This window comes from Alosa pseudoharengus, unplaced genomic scaffold (genome assembly GCF_046254945.1).
Source record: "Alosa pseudoharengus isolate Yale_2024_CS ecotype anadromous, Long Island Sound unplaced genomic scaffold, YU_APseudo_1.1 YU_APseudo_1.1_scf_1, whole genome shotgun sequence".
In the NCBI taxonomy this organism is placed as follows: Eukaryota; Metazoa; Chordata; class Actinopteri; order Clupeiformes; family Clupeidae; genus Alosa; species Alosa pseudoharengus.
Window position 1 is genome coordinate 40,611,727 of NW_027468564.1, and position 23,524 is coordinate 40,635,250.

General features: G+C 41.8%; 2 protein-coding genes across 3 annotated transcripts in view; both read left to right on the forward strand.

The window, feature by feature from the left end:
- The window catches only part of capn9 (calpain 9), a 19,056-nt gene extending 15,929 nt beyond the window's left edge, over positions 1 to 3,127 (forward strand). The window contains exons 15-20 of the mRNA XM_076289513.1: positions 387 to 451; positions 565 to 633; positions 972 to 1,050; positions 1,561 to 1,677; positions 1,968 to 2,026; positions 2,484 to 3,127. Coding sequence (XP_076145628.1) covers positions 387 to 451; positions 565 to 633; positions 972 to 1,050; positions 1,561 to 1,677; positions 1,968 to 2,026; positions 2,484 to 2,510 — 416 coding nt within the window. The 3' untranslated portion in view covers positions 2,511 to 3,127. The remainder of the gene's footprint in view (positions 1 to 386; positions 452 to 564; positions 634 to 971; positions 1,051 to 1,560; positions 1,678 to 1,967; positions 2,027 to 2,483) is intronic.
- Positions 3,128 to 9,601: 6,474 nt separating this feature from the next.
- ltv1 (LTV1 ribosome biogenesis factor) lies at positions 9,602 to 23,295 on the forward strand. Of its 2 annotated transcripts, none has more exons than XM_076289533.1 (11): positions 9,602 to 9,780; positions 10,240 to 10,371; positions 11,614 to 11,799; positions 12,363 to 12,450; positions 13,181 to 13,304; positions 13,687 to 13,939; positions 14,352 to 14,479; positions 15,531 to 15,667; positions 16,068 to 16,120; positions 17,702 to 17,902; positions 22,932 to 23,295. In XM_076289533.1, exons 1-11 carry the CDS (start codon positions 9,778 to 9,780, stop codon positions 23,043 to 23,045), a joined length of 1,419 nt encoding a protein of 472 aa, XP_076145648.1. In that variant the 5' UTR covers positions 9,602 to 9,777; the 3' UTR covers positions 23,046 to 23,295. The 2 variants fall into 2 exon arrangements, with proteins under 2 accessions (XP_076145648.1, XP_076145640.1); XM_076289525.1 differs by having other exon boundaries at positions 11,614 to 11,820; positions 22,932 to 23,294.
- The last annotated feature ends 229 nt before the right edge of the window (positions 23,296 to 23,524 follow it).

Genomic DNA, 23,524 nt, shown 5'->3' on the forward strand with positions numbered 1-23,524 from the left:
ACCCCAGACGTGAGAAGTAGAATAAGAATATTATAACAGCATGTTTCAAGAAATGTAGCAGACGTAAAAGTGTTGGTAATGTATTAAAATCCCATTGTATTGTAGTATTAATAATCCATATATCCGTTAATACCTTAGTCATTACTTTGTTCCATTGCTTGCATTGGTCATAGTGACCTTATTGCCATTGTTGTTTTTCCAGCAAGTTTAAGATGTATTTTAGGTTTCAATATGTGTTGTTAACAAGCTGTAGCCTAGGCTTAGACTGTTTTTGTTTGTTTGTTTGTTTGTTTTTCTCATTCATGTCGCATTAATCTCATGATGAAAATGGGACAATTGGGTTTTTATTACAGTTGAGGATTTTCATGTTTTGCTACCCCCCACAGGGAAAGAGATCAAGTATGAGGGCCTCAGTCTCAACACCTGCCACAGCATCATCAACCTGATGGATGTATCCTTTAATATGAAACAGATCATCACTGGAACTATAATGATAATATACCATGCCTCGTACAAAGTCAAATGAAATGCATGTTATGTTTTCCTATATATGATGAATTCTAGGTGGACAATACGGGTACACTTGAATTTCAGGAGTTTAAAATCTTCTGGGATAAACTAAAGAAATGGATTGTAAGTACAATGTTTTCAATGTATTGCGTATGTTGCATGCCATTGAGAGTTTGAATCTGTGTAAATATGGAGGTTCTAGAATAGTAGGTTACCAACCAGTCCAGAGCATAGACTGTATAAATAAGATCTAGAGAAAGACATGTCACGCTACCAGCATGTTGTCACAGTACTTGAGAGTTCTAGGGTACATGTGTTTTCATATTTCTATGGAAACCATTGAGAGGCTTAGGCGTCGTCTTGGAAATCTTTCTGTTGTTTAAAAAAATAGACTTTGTTATCCGCCTGTTTCCATAGAAATGATTGAGCGTTGTTCAGGTAGCCTTTGTGATGTTTTTCAGATGTTGTTCCTCTCCTTTGACACGGATCGCTCTGGCCGCATGTCTTCATACGAGCTCCGCATTGCTCTGAATGCTGCAGGTAAAAGTCCCCACAGTTAGTAGACACACTCAAACCCACAAATAATGTTGAAAATGGTCAAGGGGACTATAGCAAAGATCCTTGATTACAAGCTCCGCTTTAACCCTCTCTGACTATACCAAGAATTTTTTTTTCCATAAGTAGGCTACATATCCACTAGGGGGCAGTCTAGGTCTGCCATGTTAGTCATGGCTTGGCTCTGCTGCTGGCTTCTGTTGACAGGGAACTTAACAGAACTGTATAACTCCAGCAGTTAATGCCAGGATTCTCTCTGGCTGACATGTTCTTCATTCATTAGGAAACTTTACTGAAAACATGCACTCAATGTATGACAATATGTAGTAGCAGTTAAAGCACCTTTTCTTTGCCCATAGTGTCCCATGACCTTGTCATACATTGACTTTTAAAAATTGTTTTATGTCTGTGGGCACTTCCTGTACATGAGGCCATATTTTGTGTTTCCTAGCAACAAATCATCATCACGTGTCCTCTTCCTCCCTCTGTGGCCAGGTATGCAGCTGAATAATAAACTGCTCCAGCTGATAGGCCTGCGCTTTGCCGACGACAACTACGACATCGACTTTGATGATTACCTCACTTGCATCGTGCGTCTAGAGAACATGTTCAGTAAGTGGATCCCAATATGGAGGACGAGAGGGCACCTCTCGTAACACAGCAACTCACAGCAGGTCACAGGTCATCACTCTCAGAGATAACAGAGAGACACGTGTCAACATTCTCACCTCATCGCTGTTCGCTCAACTTCAGAACTGATCTATTATGATCTGTATTAGAACCTTCACTCATCATATTTAGATCAAACATTAACGACGTTTAGATCAAACATTAACAACATTTAGATCAAACATTAACAACATTTAGATCAACATTAACAAAAACATGTTTGGCTGTTTCAGGAGTCTTCCAGGCATTGGACAGGCTCAAGAGAGGGGAAGTCACTATGAACATGACACAGGTGAGTCATGAGATTTATCGCAGGTGTTAGAGATGCCATTGATGCCATATCTGGGTGTGGATGGCTTGAACATGACAAAAGGAAAAAATTTCTACTCGCTGTAAAAAAAAAAAAAACATATAAGCACCACAGAGTCACAGACCCAACAGGTTTTATTAACACTGAATGGAATGTACCAACAGGAATAAACTGAGCATGGAGGATGAATTGCACTGTTGTTAGCATGCCCAATCACACTGTTCCTATAGTTTATTCTTTGTCCCATTTTATTATGATATTTTTACTATAATTCTAAAAAGTTATTTAGTATGGATTCTCCACCACCCGTGCATAACCTGCACCACGTGTAATGCACTAAACACATTTGCATCACATTCGGGTGAACCATGTCTTTATTGTGGATCATAGACTCACTTTTGCTCTCCTCTTGGTTTCTTTGTCTCTGCATTGTTTCCAGTTCCTTTTATTATCCATGAACGTCTGAAGGACACAGCAGGAACAGAAAAAAGACAACTAACAACAAATTACCACCAAGGCCATGCAAGGAAACATTGTTTGACTAGGCAAGCTGGCCATGTTTGACTATAGGCCAGCTACCAGCCAATAGTTTGCAGAATCAGAATCATAATGTCCTGCACTGTTATTGTTTTGTCACTTATAATTCTGTGTTCCACACTGTATTGACTTTTTTTCTTAGAAATACTTATTTAGTCTACAATCCTTTATCCTTGTTATTGCTTGTATAGTAAACAACTAATGGAAAGAAAGAGAGTTACATTGATGTAATGGTCGTTGAATTGAATTTATTCTGAATGCAACTTTCCTTTTTCTTTTCCAAAAGAGCATATGAGATTACACCTTTTTTGTAGTTACAGCATCGAGGTTTGTTTTGTTAAAGGACAATTCAGGTTTACACTTTGCAAAGCCCTTTAATAAATCGCCATAAATGTATGATCACAGTATTTTAACACGGGACACAACACTCACAAGACACGAAGACTCCAAACCTTAAGAGATGTTTGTGAACTATGTCTTTCTGACTGCTGTGAAAATTATATGGGTGATGTTTGGGGCAACTTTTAAATAAAGGCTGAAAACAGACCTAACAAGTGTATTTACTGACTGCAACTACTTGTGTTTAAATGACTATTTCTATATTTGGGCAATTTCACGCAAAACTGTCACATCCATAACGCCAACTAAATACCATGGCATTGTGTTGCCGTTATGGATGTGACAGTTTTGCATTGAATTGCCCATTTCTGAGATTGTACCCTAATCCAGCCAGAATAAAAATGTTTTATCAACCTGCCCAAGTAGAAGCACCATTTAATTGGCAGTACCAGTATTTATGACACATGTATAATATGTATTTCAAATACAAAATAGTATTTAGTCATTTGTATTTTATTGGGTTGAGCTGAGTATGGCTGAGTATTTTGTATCAAAATTGGTTTGTATTTTTGTATTGTATTTTTTTTACTGCCGACTATTTCTTGAAAAAAAAAAAACTATTTCTGGTGATGTGATGTGATGACATCATAAAGGTGCAAAACAATTAATGTAGCCTCTGACTGGTGCTGATTTAGCAATTGGACCCACTGATCTATAAAGATCTTTATAGTTCAATGAATTTGACCAGACTGATCAGAATATTGAGATTCAGGAAGATGATCCAGTGCAGGGTGAGTAATGTCAAAGATCCTTTAGAACTTTATCAACCATCTCTGGTAATTTGTAGTTAGCTCACACACACACACACAACATACTCCCTCTCTCACACCAACGCACTCACTCAACCACATGGTTACCTGCTCAACACTTATACTGTAAGTTTGCCTGTTGTTCTGGCATGTATTGAGCAACTTACTTCAAGCAAGTTCTTGACAACTTCATCAACATTGCTCAAAAACGTGCCCCATATCCCTCTATTGCATAGTGTTGCCTCAGGGCAGGGGTGAAAGTAAGCCGGTACTGGCCGGTACGGAGTACCACTAAAATATTTGGAGAAGGTACGCCGTACCGGAAAGAAAACTATACTGTCTCTGAAAAATATTGCACTTTCAGCATGACAACACAACTGCTAACGTCAAATTACCAGTAGCAACACGTTTCCCCCAAAATATATTCTGAACTGTATCTAAATTGTGTCTAAACCTCCCGTGCAGCTGGACAGACAACGAGCAAGCTATAGCGCGCGTACAGTAGCCTAATTGCGCCAACGTGCACTGGTATCCAAAGTGTTTTAGCAGACGGACGTTTCTGGTTTTATGTGTGCAGTGTTTCGCTGGAGAGACAAGAGACAGACAGCGCGTGTACGGTTTAACCAGATCTTGCGCAGCAATAATGAAAGTGTTTTAGCGGACAGAAGTATTGTAGCGACCGGCTGTCAATCAGGGAGTGCCCGCGCTATGCATAACCCCGGGCACGCTCATGGTTGGCAGCCTGGCGAGAGGGGGGCGGGACCCCCGGAGAATATAGGCTACTGTTCGAGAAAGTTCTGCCTCTTTCGGTTCTGGGCCTGACATGGCCCGCTGTGTTATATATAGTGTGCTTTGTGACAATAAACCAGTTCATAATAGTGAAACGCTACAGTATGTTGCATGACTCAAAGAAACGTGTTTCATGATATACAGTAGCCTATATAAAAAAACGATTGGAAGTGGGAGCGAGCAGAGTAACTAGGCTAAATAAATAAATACATGTTGAAATTAAGTGTTTGCAATTTATTCATAATCAAAAACAGATACAGGTGAGTTAAAGATATCTAGTGATACTAGAGTGATAAGAAGTCATAGTGAATGGTTGATAAGTAGACTATAATACAGTAAATAAACAAACAAATACATAATAAATAATTAGGCTAAGTGAAATTTTCGGTGCGCGCTTTGCGAGCACATTAGAACTCTATATCATAGTACCACCAAGAAATAAAAACTACTTTCACCCCTGCCTCAGGGTGACATACCATCTCTCTCTCAGTTTCTCAAACACAAAAATGCAAACAGCAATGAAAAGTGCTTTTCTTAAAAGGCGAGAAGTAAAGGAACCAATAGTGTGCTTGTATGTGACCACATGACTTTTCAAATTAGTCTTGATCATACTCTTTTCCTCAACTGAGAACATCTCTGGCGGCCATTGTTTTGGTCTCTAAAAATCTAAAAATGGCACTATCCTAAATATTTCATCAACTAAAAATATTTATTTAAATATTGGATAAGTCCCCCACTCATTACTATCGATTTTTAATGGTTTCCTCAAGTATTTATTTTGTATATTGATAAAATAGCCATGCAACAGTGGACTGCAGATTCTATGTTTTATGCTTGGTTGTAAACATGCCATTAAGATGTCAGGGAATAATATTATTCTAATTTTCACAATATATCTTGTTTTGGTATATTATTGTCAAAAATAACAATATTTTTTAATATTATAATTGATTTATAATTGAAAATATCTATGTCGTTTTAGGGCTGTAACTTCCAATGGATGTGAGTGAGTGAGTGAGTGTATGTGTGTGTGTGTGTGTGTGATCATGTGTGGGCCCAAATTGGTTGTCGCTAGGCCTACTGCTGATTGGATAGTGAATAGTGGGGTCTGTTGATATGCAGCACCAGTGCTCCTCACAAGCCCTGGTGGAGCAGTCATACTTGTCAATATTACACAGGAAGGACACGTTGTAATAAGGTGTGCATTGCTCAAAAACTGCAAATGGATTATAAACGGTACGTGCAAGAGAGTGAGGTGGCCAAAGGGAAATGGGGTGAGGGCTAGCGCCCAGGGTATAGTGGGGCTTACAGTAGACCGCTTGACCTCACTATCCTCACCTGCCCGCCTCCTACATTGCATTACATTGCCATTACTACATTGCATTACATTGCCAACTGCACTGTGGAGGACAGAAAGAACCTGCAGAGGGTCATAAAGACAGCACAACACATCACTAGCAGTCTCCTACCCTCGCTAGAAGACATTGCATGCGGTGTCTCAGGAGAGCTAGGGCAATCACTGATGACCCCTCACACCCAGGGTAGCACCTGTTCAACCTACTGCCCTCTGGCAGGAGATACAAGTGCCTCAAGAGCAGGACAAGACTGTAAACAGTTTCTTTCCCTGGGCCATCAGGTCCCTGAACTCATAAGTGTGTGCGCTATGATAGTAAATGATGATATTGCTTATTCCTCTCCTTTTGTTCTCCACTAATTTATTTAGCCTATTTATTCCTGTTTTACTGTTTTCTTTTTAAAGCAACACCAAATAACTTTCCCTCTGTTGCACGCACGCTATTTGTTTATCCAGCACCGGCTTTATAAATAACAATGTTCACAGACAAGGTAGAATACGTTGCATGATTTATGAAAGTACGATTTATTGCGACATCAAACGCAAGTCAAAATTCTAGTTTCTTATGTCTCATTCCATCGAACTACAGATCCGCTAACTGATCTGGCAAACTATAGCCGATAAAGGGCTGCGAAGCGAATGCAGAAGTGCCGTTCACCCTGTTACAAGTTGATGAACCACTGAAACGATTTTGGAAACATTATTTTAAGGTACAAAAAAATCTTTGGTGTTGCTTAAAAAAAGAAAAAAAGAAAAAATAAGCCATGCATGAAAAGTATAAAAAACGTTGTTTCCCTTTTATAAACATGTCACCCTTCGCTAAGTCCCGCCCTCCTTACTGTTGCTATGCCTGACAAGCTTTAGCACCCTGCACGTCTATTACATAGGGGGAGAACCGGGACTTTTCAATGAAATGTAATTTACAACGACATCGTACCTCACTGAAAGCTAATATTTTGTCACTAGCAACCTACATCTGTCCTCTGTCAAATACAGTTGGAATTTCATCTCTGAACAAAACCGTTCATGAGTTATTTAAGCAGAAGTCGAATGTGCGTTTTGTTTCATTCGACTCTCCTGGCCAGAATGAATGGAACAGGCAAAACTCGAAAAGCTTGTCAGACCTCCCGTGCCTAGTGACGGGTTGCTAAGCCACGATTGGCCTGTGGCGGTTTTCGGGTGTGGATTAGTTTAGGATTGCTTAACATTTAGAGAGGGACAGGGCAAAATGTGAGGACTTGCCAATAATGACAGCTGTATACTTACATTGTAGTTTCTTGTTTCTAGCTATAGTAATTAATTACATATAGGTGAAGAATTTCATAGTGAAACGATAGTACCTCTCACCTTGGTCACAAAGGCCTTAGGACTGAACTCCACCCTGTGTCACTGAATATTTGACCTCATGCACACCACCTTAACTCACCTGGAGGAGGGGAATGGGAATTATGTGAGGATGCTGTTCATCGACTTTAGTTCAGCATTCAACACGATAGTACCTCTCACCTTGGTCACAAAGATGAAGGCCTTAGGACTGAACTCCACCCTGTGTCACTGGATATTTGACTTCCTCACCAACCGTTCACAAGTGGTTAGAGTCTGGTTAAGGTCTGACATCTGACTCATTAACCATCAGTACTGATGCTCCCCAAGGCTGTGTTTTGAGTCCACTGCTGTACAACATCTACACACATGACTGCAAAGCCAATACCTCCATCATCAAGTTTGCAGATGACACAGTGATCTTGGGCCTGATTAGTAACAACAATGAACAGCTCTACTTGGATCAGGTTGATGAGGTGGCACAGTGGTGTCAATCTAACAGCTTGACACTGAATATCAATAAAACCAAGGAAATGGTAGTGGATTACAGAAGGCAGCAGCAGAACTACAGTTACACCCCACTAATGATCAGTGGGCAACCTGTAGAGAGAGTCACAAGTTTTAAATACCTTGGTGTCCACATTACTGAAGACTTAACATGGACTGTTAACACTCAATATGTTCTGAAGAAGTCCAGACAACGACTCTACTTCCTTCGTCAGCTAAGGAAATTCAAAGTTTCTACATCCATCATAAAGGCCTTCTACACTTCAGCGGTTGAGAGTGTTCTAACTGGTAGCATCATCACCTGGTATGGGAACTCCACAGTTAGAGATTGTAGTACTCTGCAGAGAGTAGTGCACTCAGCTGAATGTACTATAAGAACTCAACTCCCTGCTCTACAAGATATCTATTCCAGAAGAGTACTCCTAAGAGCCCAAAAGATTCTGAAGGACTCTTCTCATCCTAACAATGGATTATTCCTACCGCTGAAATCAAGAAGACGCCTATGTAGTCACAAAGCCAGAACTGAGAGACTCAGGAGAAGTTTTTATCCCCAGGCCACCCGAACTCTGAACTCACACTATACTGACTTTGCACACATTCACTCCACACACACACACCTACAAGACTTTTAGCACTTTTACATCCCTCTCCCTATGCTACGGACCTTTTATTTATTTTCTTATTTCATCACACGTCAAAACACACACACACACACACACACACACACACACACACACACACACACACACACACATATCTGACTTTCTCCAACTTTTGCACATCTCCATAGAACTTTTTATTTATTATTTTGATTTCTCCTCCATCTACCCATGTCCTTGATTGCCTAGCCTTTCTGCCCCCCCCCCCCCACCCCCATCCCCAACACACACAAAAAAAACACACACACTTACATCATCACTATCATCACCTCACATACATACATCATACTGTTTGCTACAGTAAGCCTCCTCTACATACTTGCAGTACACTGCCCCCCCTCCCCTACATACACAGCACATTATTTCATTAGGAAGCTTCTCCAACACACATCCCCAACATACTTACAGCACACTGCCCCCCCCCCCCAATACACAGCACATTGTCTCATGAGGAAGCTTCTCCAACACACATCCGCAACATACTTACAGCACACTGCCCCCCCCAATACACAGCACATTGTCTCATGAGGAAGCTTCTCCAACACACATATTGCACACTGCCCTCTCCCCACATACACAGCACACTATCCCATCTCCCCTGTCATCCCCCCAACACACACACCAAGACCCCTGGCAGTTGGGTTAGCCCCTTGAGCCGTGGATCTGCCCAAGGTTTCTTCCTTGGTAAGGGAGTTTTTCCTTGCCCCTGTTGCTCTTGGGTGCTCCTTGTTGGTGCCCCCCCCCCCCAATCCCAATCCTCCCCCACCTTTCTTATGCAGCCCTTGCCACTTAATCTACTAAACCCCTCTTCCACTGCACTTTTTACCCCCCCCCCCCCCCCCATAAATGCACAAATAGGCTGACACCAGACATAATTTCACTGCATTTCTTACTTCCAGTAACTATATGCATGTGACAATAAACTTCCTTGTATCCTTGTATCCTTCTTAGCAAGTCATTATTGTTGGACATAATGTTTCCAGTAGAATAGCCTACAGTCGTCACTGGCCTACACTCGATTAGTCGTGTCTGATGTATTCATGCAATCTGATCTATTCATACAGTCTGTTGGACTAAACCAATTTGTCAATCACATATTTGTGTTTCTATGTAATTTCTATAGTATATCGTTTACTTTTTCAAACATTGAAATGACAAAATACCGTTGTTTATTCAATTTGGCTCCAACAGAAGATATTTCTCGCGCACATCGACAAATTTCTCTGCACATGGTCCACTTCCGGTTTCAAGTGGTTCTTTCAACCTGGTGGCGAACGCGTGTCTGCCTGTGTTGAAGAAGTACACACAAACAATAATGCATTTTTGTTGTCATTACATCCGTTTCTAAGGAAAAAGTTTGTTATTCAGGTCTGAAAGATAATAACTAATTTGTGGATACGTTAAACAAAGGCAGAAATGGTAAGAATTTGACTTATAACGATTTAGCGATTTGTAGGCATTTAACTAGCGTTATAGCTAACGTGTGCTGTGGGCTATCATTAACCGTAATATTTGTTTGTTTTTTTTAAAACATTTACCTTGGTCCATGGTAATAATGTTGGGTCAACATGCCATTCGTACGTCCGTATGACAAATTAATGGTAACATGTGTATACTGAAGGGTCATGTCAGTGCACGATTATCTTGTATCGTTCAACTTCAATGTTATGTGGATCAGCTACTCTCACCCTCGTGTGTGTGTGTGTGTCGCCTACATAACCTCCTCTCATCCTCTTGTATGATTTTAGTCGTTCAATTGAATGTTTCTTTTGTTTCTATGATAATGTAGTATGCTATAATATAGTGTTGGTGGTGGTGGTGATGTGTGGTGGTGATGTGTGCCGTCTATAAGCACTGTGTGTCATCATCTTTCCTCAGCCACACAAAAAGAAGAGGTCGTTCATCGATAAGAAGAATGCTGTGTCCTTCCACCTTGTCCACAGAAGTCAGAGAGATCCCCTAGCAGCGGATGAGAAGGCCCCTCAGCATGTGCTCCTGCCAGCCACAAAAGTAAGAGGAAGAGGCCCTTGACAGTTAGTGCGCCATGCTCCCTGTTTGCAGCAATATGGATTTCAAAGTTCTCCCGAGAGCAGATCTTTGGAATTAAATGAACACTGGTTCAGTGCTAATCTGTCAAAGTGTTGTTGTCATTTGGGATATGAAAGTAGGGCTATAAGTTAGTATACTAATGTCAGAAAATATGTAAATTGATAGTAGTATACTAATGTCAATTTTTTAATAAAAAAAAATGGTATTGGTGTAGGCCAGTGTTTCCCAGGATATTTTATTTGGGTCGCCAGCACAATTTATGTTGTCAGGCCTGACTTATACAATTTAGCCAGGAAAGCTATCAGTTTTCTATTAGGATATAGTTTGTTTACCACAGTCACGGCCCTCTGTGCAATTTTGCATTTAGAATAGCTCTGATACTGGGGGGCGAACGCGTCGCAGAGGGGACAATGTGGACGTCTCACTCGCAAAATGAAACATTTATGTGGGGCTCCTGCCATGGACCTCGCAGTTGCAAAATGCAAGGGACATGAATCGGCCTATTTGGATGTACATTAACGACACCAGCTCTTCAACTTCACCGATTAAAATCTAGTCAACTAAAGCAGCAATCCATATGCCTGACATGGCTATTCAATTTGCGTCAAACGTTTAACTCCAGGGGAAAATGCGGATTCAACTTTCCAAAAAAAGAGACCTCCACAAGTAGGCTACAATATAACGACTTGAGTTATTTGCTATGTTTGCATAGGAATTGACGGTGTTATGGATCCATTTGTCTGCAACGCAACGTAGCCTACAACATCTCTCTTTAGAAATACAGGAACAGCTTATGCTGAGGAGTGATGACTGCGTAGCATGCAAGAATATCCCCAAGAGATGAGAACATGGGGTCTAAAACAATATTGGTGGTTGCATGCAGGTTCCATGTTACTGTAGATCTGAAGTGAAATGGGTCGCGATGGTCTGTCATTTTTAAAAAGTGGGTCCCCAGAAAAAAAGTTTGGGAAACCCTGGTGTAGGCTACATTTCAAATGCCTTGGTGCTTGTATGAAACAGATAGTTGCATTGAATAGTCCGGTTTTGCTTGTGTGCCTGCAACAGTTGTTTGGAACTGACATTAAATGCCAAAATGATATTAAATAAAATCCTCTCCCTTTCTGTCTCTCTCCCTCCCTCTCTCTTTCTCTCTCTCTCTCTCTCTCTCTCCCTCTCCCTCCATCTGTCCATCCGTTGGTCCAGGTGGAGGCTGAGAAGCGTCGTGACGAGCAGAGGGAGTTCGGCGTGTTCTTCGACGATGACTACAACTACCTGCAGCACCTGAGGGAGGTGGCTCAGCCCACGGAGCTGGTGGCCTCCACCTTCCCCCAGAAGAAACCCGTCGCCCGAGAGGAGAAGGATGACGACGAGGAGGATGACGAAGATGAGGTGGACGTCCAAGTTATTCCTGTAAGGAGGAGAGATAGTTGGTTTTGCTCGTCTTTGTCTGTTGGCGGAGAGCTGGGTGTTTACTGATAACTGTCGTTGTTTCTGCCTCGCATTTGAAATAGAGACATTTTAGAGAGAACTTTTAAACATGTTTGGGTCAGGTGTTGCTGTAGAGACTGGCGCTGTCTTGAAGTTTATAATGTTTGGATAGTGCACATCTGCAACCTCTCACTGGGGAAAAAGACAAAACAGGTCAGTTCACCAGAAGACTTTATCAACGGCTCCATTGATGGTTGCAGTTTAACTAGTGAGAAGTCAGTGACTTCTCATAAGAACCCTTTTGACAAAGACGATTAATGACTGAATGAATTTGGATTTCATGTGAAGTCATCTCTGCTCTAAAGTGAGATGAGACAGTATGGCTCCAGTTTACCTGACAAGACACACAGAACAGAACAATTTAGAAGGTAAAACTAGTCTTTCCTCTCCAAGTTTCCCTCACTCAGAGCTCTCCCTGGTCATTAACCCCCCATTGGTCGTCATTTTCTGTCTCTGTCTCACAGGCTGCCTCCATCAACCTACCCTCGTCAGTGTTCGCCTCTGAGTTTGAGGAGAAGGTGGGGATGCTCAACAAAGCTGCCCCTATATCAGGTGAGGTTGACCCCACTGACCCCAGGCATGGAGGAGCCAGCTCACTTATTCTCCCAACAATGACCGGCGTTCTATACATTATCCCGCTTATTATACGGCTACTTGCCAAAACGAAAAAATAAACTCCACGATATGTCTATTTACATTTATTTGTTACCCTTTTGTTGTGGCTTTTGCTGAGAAACAAATAGTTCGCAACGCACGCTGAACTTGAATCAAACATTCTTTAGAGCACAGCTAATCAACCGTCTGCCTTCACTTTTGAATGAAAATCTGTTGCCATTGACAGCGGTCATTATTCAAAGGTCCTTAGACAAAAATAATGACCGGTAGAACTTTGGGAAATCCCATTCAAATCAATGGAGCATTCTACTTGCATTGTGAAGAGCCGTATAATTAGTGAAAGTTAATTGATGTTCTAAAGAGTGCATCACAATAGGAAATCCAACTAAGTAGTGGTATAAAACATGTTATTAACATACCGCACTAGTGTTACATACAGACATTGACATGAGGCTACATGTGAATGGGATTTAAATGGAAGTTCGCAATTGATTTTGTGTTCAAATGTGTGTGTAAAAAAATTCTCAGCAAGTTGTAATATATTACAGAAAGAGCAAAAGCTGAGAAATCACCAACACAGTGCAACAATATACACGAGAGAAAGTCTTGATTATGGGTGAGACACAGTTGCCATGGATACATTGTAAGAATGATTTCTGACCTATAGGGCCCCGGCTGGATATGGACCCCGACATCGTGGCTGCTCTGGACGACGACTTCGATTACGACGACCCTGAGAACATTCTAGATGATGACTTCATCGTCAAGGCCAACACAGCCCAGGCCACAGGGTAGGTGTAGTGGAGTTTATGTTTTTGAGTTCATGATCACTCACTGCTTACTGATTGTGTCCATCAGAATCTGAATAAGAAGGATTAAAATCCCTCCTCACTTCAGGAGTGAAGCTTACTAACTTGTTATGAGTGTATTGGATTGGATGTTATGCATTACCTTTGTTTGACATGGCAGTCAGAAACTCAGGGATATTTATTTCCAGATATGCTGTAAACATTTGGGAAACTTTAACAGAAATGAGATATATTCCATCTTTTAGTCAAGTGTGTAAAAAAAAAAACAATTGCGTACATTTGTGGTGAATTTGTTGATTGTTGTGTCTGAGAGGACCCTATTTAAATTGAGCCTGTATTACAACCACGGTCCTCTCCTCCACAGTGGTGGTGATAAAGACGACAATGATGATGATGAGTGGGAGGACACGGATGATGAAGAGGAGAGCGGCGAGGAGGAGGAGGAGGGCGACTGTGACTCGATGGGTGGCCTGTCGTACGACGGCGATGAGGAGGGCCGGCGGGAGTTCCTGTTCATGAAGGAGGAGACGAGGAGCCGCTTCACCGAGTACTCGCTCACCTCGTCCGTCATGCGGCGCAACGAGCAGCTCACACTGCTGGACGACCGCTTCGAGAAGGTCAGCACCAAGATGGCCACTTCATTTAAATATTATCATTATTATCATTATTATTATTATTAGTAATAGTAGTAGTACTACTACTACTACTACTACTACTACTACTAATAATAATAATAATAATAATAATAATAATAACAATAACAGTTTGTTGGATTTATAGTGCCTTTTGCTGCCTTATAGTGCACAAGGATGCTTTAAAAAATAACAGAAAGGAAAAACACTGAATAGAAAGTTAACAGCTTTTAAAGCAAAACTCGCCACATGTTGTGGTGAACTGTTGAGTTTTGTATAGTGATTTGGAAGTGTCCAAATGTGGAGGACCGGATGTCAACAGGGTTCATTCGAGTCAGCTTGGAGGTTGCCTGTATTTGGTGACTGCAACTTTGTGTGTGTGTGTTGTGTCATTCAGTTCTACGAGCAGTTTGATGACGACGAGATCGGAGCACTGGACAACGCTGAGCTGGAGGGCTTCATCAACCCTGACAGTGAACGACTGCGGGAGGTGCTCAACGACTACTTCAAACAGAGGGACCAGGAGTAAGTGTGTGTGTGTGTGTGTGTGTGTGTGTGTGTGTGGCAGTGAGGGAGTGTTTGTGTTATGCGTGCAAAAGTGTGTTTGCCACTATTTTGATTTTGACTTCGCTCAGTTTGTACCCATGACAACCATTCCAAGAGCCAACATTGTATTTATTTGTTTTTGGCTCTCTTTTTTGATTTGTTGACTTCAACATAAAATGAAGTGGTCTTCTTGACAACATTGTTCTTTCCTCACTACAGTATCTTGTTATACAGAAAATTGCAGTGCCTCTCTTTTGTCTGGCTACCTGCATTAGGCTAGCACTTAACTGCTTGCCACTACCTTACATGGAGACATATATCCAGCCTCTATGCTGTTTTCATTGAAACTGGTAGTTAGGCCTACAGGAATTAACATTGTTAGTTGTTTTAAATATTGTTGCTTCTAGCCTATCCATGTCATCTCCAGAGCGGTTCAGTTTCACTTGCGCAGACATCGGATGAGTGCTCATACCCCTACCCCTGGATTTTATGCCTCTATAGGCCTATTTGATGACCCCAAATTAACATCCTGAATGAGGCATTATAGGAACAAAAGGTGTGATTTACCAAAAAAGAAAATCAGGCAGGGGCACGTGGCCCCTTTCTGTTAATGGGCATGACGCCACTGGTGGGACCTCTCAGAACCACCGTGTCCTCAAGTAAACATGCGCACTGCAAGCACTCTATGGCCTGAATAGGCTCAGTAAGAGAATGTCGGTCATTAAATCCTCCATAGTTGCTGTGAGTGGAAAAGCGCCTCTTTCCATAATTCCATTTCCTGGATAATCAAAAATGACTTAATCTCTTGTTTTGCTCAATTCAAAGTGGCTCAGTTTAAAGTGCCTTGCCATAAATTATTCATTGCTTTTAGTCATTCATAATAGAAGGGAGCAGATGGATGTTGATGAACACACGACTGCATTCAACATCAATGTCCACACACAGACACACACACACAGACACACACCCTCTACTGCGCTCAACATCAGTATCCAATATTAAGTCATTTGCTGGTCCATGTTCACCTCAGCTGTCAGAAGCTAGATGACCTCGGCCCTAAGGGGCTTGAAGGCATCGAGGAAGAGGAGGATGAAGAGGAAGGGCAGGAGATGGAGACTATCGTGGTCGAACCTCCGGCCGAGAAGTGGGACTGTGAAACCATCATCAGTGAGTTTCAATATGCCTGGCTGTTTTTGGTAGACTCTGTGTGTGTGTATGTCTATGTGTGTGTGTAAGAGTTAAAACGGATTTTGTGTGTGTGTGTAAGAGTTAGAAGGATTTTGTGTGTGTGTGCAAGAGTTTGAAAGATTGTGTGTGTGTGCAAGAGTTTAAAAGATTGTGTGTGTGTGCAAGAGTTTAAAAGATTGTGTGTGTGTGTGTGTGTGTTCGTGTTTTCCCTTTCTTCTCCTTTTCCACTCTTGTTAAATTCCTCTTGAATGTCTCTGATGTGTGTTCTGCGTAACTGCGTTCTACTCTTATCAGCCTACCAGCCATATAATATCTCTTATCAGCATATCCACATAGGTCAGAGTTCAACAGCAATTGTTTGTGTCTTTTGTTTCCCCAGGCACGTACTCTAACTTGTACAACCGCCCCAAGATCATAGAGGACCCTCCTAAGGTAAAGAAACCATTAACCTGAAACAGACATATGCCAGTTCAATTAAGAAGTAAGTAGAGGGCAATTTAAAATGAAAATAAAAGAGGGTCAAAGTAGGGTTATAGGTTAAAAGCTTTCCTAAACAGATGGGTTTTGAGGAGAGACTTGACGCAGTCGACACTGGACACTGGCAGCAGATCTGACCTGCTGAGGCAGAGCATTCCGCAGGTGGGGGGGGCGGGGGGGGGGGGGGGCGCTGAGGAAAATGCTCGGTCGCCCATGGAGCGGAGTCGGGTTTGGGGGATAGTGAGGAGGCCATGATCAGAGGACATAGGGCGTGTGTAAGACAGTAGGGGTGCAGGAGTTCAGACAAGGTATGTGGGGGCAGAGCCTTGAAGGTAAGGAGGAGGACTTTGAAGTCAATCCTCAGTGGCACAGGGAGCCAGTGGAGGTCTTCTAACACAGGGGTAATGTGATATCTTGAAGGGGTAGATGTAAGCAACCGGGCAGCTGAATTTTGGACGTGTTGTAGCCTGTAGAGTAAGTGAGAGGGAAGACCACTGAAGAGGGCATTGCAGTAGTCTAGGCAGGAGGAGATGAGTGAGTGTATTACACGATCAGTGTTAGAGTGTCAGAGTATAGAAAGCATTAGAATAATAACAGGCCATGCTAGTCATTGTGCCTGCAGAATAACGTTCATTTTCATCGTGTCGTTATTGTGATGATCATTACTAAGAAATGGGCCTCCTAAGAAGGGAGTGACCCATTACATTACATTACATTTGGCTGATGCACTTCTAACCAAAGCGACTTACAACATGGTAAACAGTTTACAGCTTTTTAAAACAATTCTCCCAACAATTCTAGAACAATTTAAAAGGTAGAGTACGATAACAAAACCTGCATCAGTGAGGGCTGTTTTTATACAGTCAAGTGTCCTTTCTAGTCAGGTGACTCAAGCATACAGGAAAAGAACACCCCCCACTACGGGAATGGAGGATGGAAATACTATTGTGAAATGACGGCCAACGCACCGGATTTCAGACTCCCGACAGGGAACTGACAGTGATTAAGTGTGCATAAGTGGAAGTGATTCAGTCAGTCAGACGTTATGGTTGAGTGTGTGCCACAGAGGTAGTTCAAAAAGTGAACTGTGCAAAGATATTATCAGTACCAAGAAGAGAGTTACAGGGTTCCCACGGGTCATGGAAATTCAGAAATATCATTGCATTTTAGGAAGTCCATTCCAGACATGGAAAGTCAGTGAATTTGTGGGGCAAAGTCATGGAATATGACTCAGAGTGGAAACCTTGGTGTCACTGTGTCTGGTATAAAATACAAACTAGAATAGAAATTAACTATACACATCTTTAATACTTCATGAACAAACATCTTATTACAAGTAGATGCAGCACTGTGATACTTCAAACAATCATCGTACAGTAGTTAATCACAAACATTTTCATTACACATTGCACTGACTGAGCGTGTTTGTGTGTTTTATTGTTGGTTTGTTTGTTTTTTGTTTGTTTGTGTGTTTGTTTATTTGTTTGTTGTTTGTTTGCTTATTTGGTTGTTTGTCCGTCGGCTGGTTTGCTCCAGGCCAAAGGCATCCGCGTGTCCGCCAAGACGGGCATCCCCCTGGATGTGCTGCCCAAGCGGGGGCCGACTGCGCGGCAGGTGGAGCGCATGGAGCGCATCAACGACTCGGACCTCCCACGGGCCGCCACGCAACAGCGCCCGCGCCAGGAGGGCACGGAGGAGCGCAAGGCCCGCAAGCAGGCCATCAAGGAGGAGAGGAAGGTGAGAGAGAGGGATGGAGGGAGGGGGGGACAGGGAGAGAGAGAGAGAGAGGGAGGGGGGAGGTAAGGAGGGGGGGGAGAGAGAGAGAGAGAGAGAGGGAGGGAGGAGGTAAGGAGGGGGGGGAGAGAGAGGGAGGGGGGAGGTAAGGAGGAGGGAGGGAGAGGGGGAGAGAGAGAGAAAGATGGAGGAAAAGAAACAAAACTACTGAAGGCTGATGATGATCAATCAATCTAAAAAAAAAATATATATATATATAACTTCTGTAACCTAATAACGTTACACCACCTAATACAACACCTTACCTCCTTTAGTAACAAACAAAACACAGGAGGCACTGCTTCAAATCGCTGACAAAGGACACCAGACCAGACAAACTAGACAAAACAATGATGTGGTTGGCTGGTTGGAGTCCCACTGCTCCCTACCACCTGCACCTGCACATCAATTAACACGACCGCGCCCACACACACACACACGCCCATTCACATCTGGCACACACTGACTCCAGACAGGGAGGAAAACAACCGGATGTCAAATGCAAGGCCGTCATAACACCATCATGTGGCACCTGAGAGCTTGGAGCTGATGCACTGGTGCTTGTGCTAGGATCTTGCTCATAGTATTGAACTTGCTAAATAGATTTTGCATAGTTATATTAGACTTTACATTTTACCTTACTTACATTAGGGCCCATTGACAGGGATGGGCAAAAATACATCAAAATGTTTTTTTAAAAGAAGATATCCAATACTATAATTTTAGGTGTATCAAAATAAACTAAAATACAGTACCCACACCATATATCAAAATAAAATACTGTATTTTTGTATTTTGAAAATAATAAGAATACTCTTTAAAGGGAGCATGAAATCACTTAGCAAACCTTCCATATCTGTCTATTTAATCTATTCCTTCATCAGTACACTGACTCTGTTGATTAAGTGGACGGTGTTTGAGAGCAACAGCTTTTCTCTGCCTATGAGACATGTCATAAACCTAGTCAGCAGATCAACTATGCTGACCTGCCTGTTACATCTCACAGCCTAAATACTGCATCAGAGATGCACTCAAAGTCACAACTGAGCTTGTCAAGCGGAACAATGTGGAGACAAGTCTGACATTGTCAATGCATGCCCAGATTCCTTGATATTGAAACTGATGACTAAAGTTCACAAGAAACTTGAGGTTGGTGTGAGTGGAAGTGCATTTGTGTGTGTGTGAGTGCATTGTGTGTGGGAGTGCATTGTGTGTGTGTGAGCAACCTACATGTTACTCATCTTGCACTGGACCATCTTCTGAATCCTAAATCCTGAATCACAGTCTTCTGGTCACAACAACTCTGGACAAATTACTAAAGTCAAAGGCTACATTCATTGTGTGAATAAAAGTAGTATACGAGTGATAAGTATTGCTTTTACCCAACATATTTGGCAGTATTTTTAAACTACAAAAATACACACCTATAAAGTATTTTGGTACAAAATACAAATCCATTTTCTTCAGCCAAATAAAATAGTATTTTGTAATTTGTATTTTAAATATTATTTGAAAATACATGTATCATAAATACTGCCCATGTGTCTAAACACAGACAGTTGAATGGTGCTTCTACTTTGCACGCAGGCACACACACACACTTATACATACACACACCCACACACATGCACTCACTAACACACACACACACACTTACCCCAACAGGGCTCCAGAGTGCGACCAATTTGGTCGCATATGCGACCTAATTTTTCAAAAGTGCGACTAAAAAAAATCGGAGGTCGCACTGGTGCGACCAGCTATTCGAGAGAGGAAAAAGTGTCCGCATTGAAACTCTACCTTTGATTCAATAACAGACACATATTTGGCCAATATCGTGGTTTAAACAAATCACAGATAGTGAAGGGCGGGACCTTCCCTCTGATTGGCCGTGGCCCAGTGCCTGTGTGTAAATTTGAAAATGCGTGTGCTGCAGAGAGAGAGAGAGAGGTCAGAGACCCTTCAGATAAACAGAGTGGATGTAGTTGCATTACAGTGTGGTCACATAGGCTGAGATAAATGTCCCCTCTCCCCACTGCCTTTCGGCGGCTGGCAGCAGCAAACCGATCAGACGAGCCCGAGATGATGATCAAGTTTATCGTTGCCTACGATAGGCCTAGTGAAACTTCCCTTCACCAAGTTCAGTCCGAAATAATAATTCACCAGAAAAATAGTTTGAACGTAAACCCGACGTACAGGAATGCCACTTGCGCCAAATTTATAGGAGTCATTGCAGATGAAAAGACGTCTTAAAATTGTGAACAATGCATACAATGCCTTCCCGAACGACAGAGATACAGATATCGCCGAAAAGGAGGGAGTAACCCGGTTTTCAACAGCAATATTTGTTTTGCGCGCGAGTTGTGTAAACTCATTCTGATGGCATCAATCAATTTAATCCGGTATTTGGCGCAAACCGAATATCGCTGCTACATTTAAAGCCCGAATATTCCTGGCATGTATAACTGTGGTCATTGTGTACGGTGAATTGAATAGACTCATTTAGATCGAGCATGGCAAGTCATTGCAATAGCCTATAATAATAGGCCTACCATTTCGTTACTGCATTAACCATAGTGATGTTCTTATTGAAAATTTAAAAATACTAAAATTAAAAAGTAAATTGCATTGTGGGGCTGTCAAATGATTATTGCAATCATCATTGCAAAAGCACATAAAAAATCCCCCAGGCTACTTGGAACATCTCTTTAAATTGTGCTCAAATACATTTCTATGGAAGATGCTAGCATGGCGAGCTGGTTTAGCCAAGGCCTAAAGATCATGAAGGATAGTATGTAAGACATTGAGCCATGAGATGTGCAGTTTGAAGCCCTTAAAAGACGTGCACTGTTAATTTACTCACTGTTATTTTTATTTAATTCATCTTGAGATGTTTTAAGTTTAAATTTCAGCTCAGTGAAGCACTTAAAGCACCAACACTTCATTAAGTTACTTTTCTTGTAGAATTGTAAATCATAAGTCATAGGGCAACCTATATAGGACAGTAATTAAGGAAGAAAAGTGAACCTGCTGCGGTGTTAAATGCAATGTGGTTGAACATTTGGGTGCACCTAACTTTTGTGCTGGTGCACCTAAGAAAAAAAGTTAGGCGCACCAGTGCAACCAGTGCAAAAAGTTAGTCTGGAGCCCTGCCCAACTTAAACTAGTTTATCACAGGTGAAAATTGTTCTTGTAGTCATTTTTCACAAAGTATCAAAAATACTTTGTAAAAGACTATCCCTGGCTGTGCACATTTATGATGATCTATTTCTATTTATTACTATTTCCATGTCCACAAACAAACAAAAAGGATTCAAAATAAAGATTCATACTAGTTAAACTTGACTGGAACCGCCCAACGTAATACCTATAATAACAATAGCTAGTTCTAAACATACCTTTGCGGAAAACCAATGGTGGACGAAGTACACAAATCCTGTACTTGAGTGAAAGTAGAGATACACATGGTTAAATAGTTACTCCAGTAAAAGTAGAAGTCCTCCTTTTACATTTCCACTTGAGTGGAAGTACAAAAGTAATTGTCTTCAAATGTACTTAAGTATCGAAAGTAAAAGTTCTGAAATGTATTATGACTACATAGTTGCATTTACTATTGTTGAAATGATTTGGCACAGACATAGGCATTCCTTGAGCCTGTCTCCTTCATTCAAGGACAAAATCAACTAAGAATTGTTGTATGTAAAAATAACTAAAAACAAAGTAATGTAATATCTTATCTTAGATACTTCAAAGTAACCACTTTTTGCTTTGTTGAATGCTTTACACTTTCGGACCAAATCAAGACATTCCCTTTTGTGTTTGACAGTGTCAGATTGTCTATCATCATTTGCTCGATGGCGTCATGAGTCTAGTTATGGTCAAGGGGTCAACAAGGTACAGTAAATAGTGGATATAACAATAACATAGGTTAGACAACACCATTATTTAAAGCCTAGCTCACTTAATATTAATAGAAAATACACATGTAAGTACACATGTATTTGGACAGTCTTTTTTCCAAAAGGAACTTCAGCTGTACTTCAGCTGTCTCAAAATGTAGTCGAGTAAAAAGTAGGATATTTGGCTTATAAATTACTGGAGTAAAAGTAAAAAGTTTAACAAAATTGAAATACCTAAGTAAAGTACAGATACATGAAAAAGCGACTTAAGTACAGTAATTGAGTAAATATACTGAAGTAATGTCCGCCACTGCAGAAAACATATACTGGCATTGTAAGGTCACGACGGTCAGTGCAATCCAATCAGAACTCTACTCTATAAACAAATTAAATCGGAGATCAGAGTTTATCTAAGGGGACGACGACAGAAACGATGAGGAGCACTAACTTCCTCCATCTCGCCACACACGTCTCCCATCCCTCCCAGTTTAGGCTGCTTACCCAAGCCACTTAACAGAGCTGTGCCTGCCGAGGCCTATTTGAATTCCCTCTTGCGTTATGGATTAACCCTCTCTTCTGGGTGAACTTTGAACATGTAACAGGATTAATTGCTGCGGACACTTAAGACTGCAACTGCAAGCGATACCTGTTTTAGAAGACCTAATCCAGGAGATTAGCGTATGTTCTGATGGCACTCCACTAAAATAGATGATCTTAGAATGATAAATCGTCTCTGGGACTATCTTTGGTCAGCTGTACACGGCAACAGTGAACTGGCGAAGCTGTTGGCCAGTCGTGAACCCGAATGGAGAGGCTTTTTTTTTTGCCTCTGCCCCAGCACCTTGAAATGTGGGGATCAGTTGCATCAGAGGTTGCTGACGTCACCCACCAGTGGTTTTAAACTCCTCCACATGTCTCAACAGGATTTTATGTGGGTTAAATTATCTGTAACTGTAACAGGGGGGCAGCCTGCCAAACAGACACACATTCCCATAACTCCACTTTCTAGGAAATGCCGTTTAGTGTGTGCCAATGCATGTTTCGAAAAGACTTTTGTTGCTGATGTCATATACCCCACCCCTCCACCCCCCCAACAGGAGCGGAGAACCGAGAAGAAGGCCAACAAGCTGGCGTTCAAGCAGGAGAAAGTCCTGCAGGAGAAGCAGATGGTGGGCCTAAGGGCCAACGTTCAGGGTCTCAAGCTCTCCTAACCACAAACAACAACAAATAACAACAAAGAGCAGCAACAGCAGCCCTGCAACAAGTCCCCATGTGCTCCCCATCTCACTCAAAACTGATGGACAGACTGACTTGGCTGCTCGTTTGTAAAAGAACTGACCTGACTGTAGACTTCAACATGGTCTATCAACACATGGGGGACTGTGTGTGTGTGTGTGTGTGTGTGTGTGTGTGTGTGTGTGTGTGTGTGTGTGTGTGTGTGTGTGTGTGTGTGTGTGTGTGTGTGTGTGTGTGTGTGTGTGTGTGTGTGTGTGTGTGTGTGTGTGTGTGTGTGTGTGTGTGTGTGTGTGTGTGTGTGTGTGTGTGTGTGTGTGTGTGTGTGTGTGTGTGTGTGTGTGTGTGTGTGTGTGTTCCCCCCTGGGGTCTGTTGGAGAGTGGTGACCTCCTCTTGTATTTAATTTGTATTAAACACCTTACACCCAAACAACAGACTTGTACACATGTGTTCATT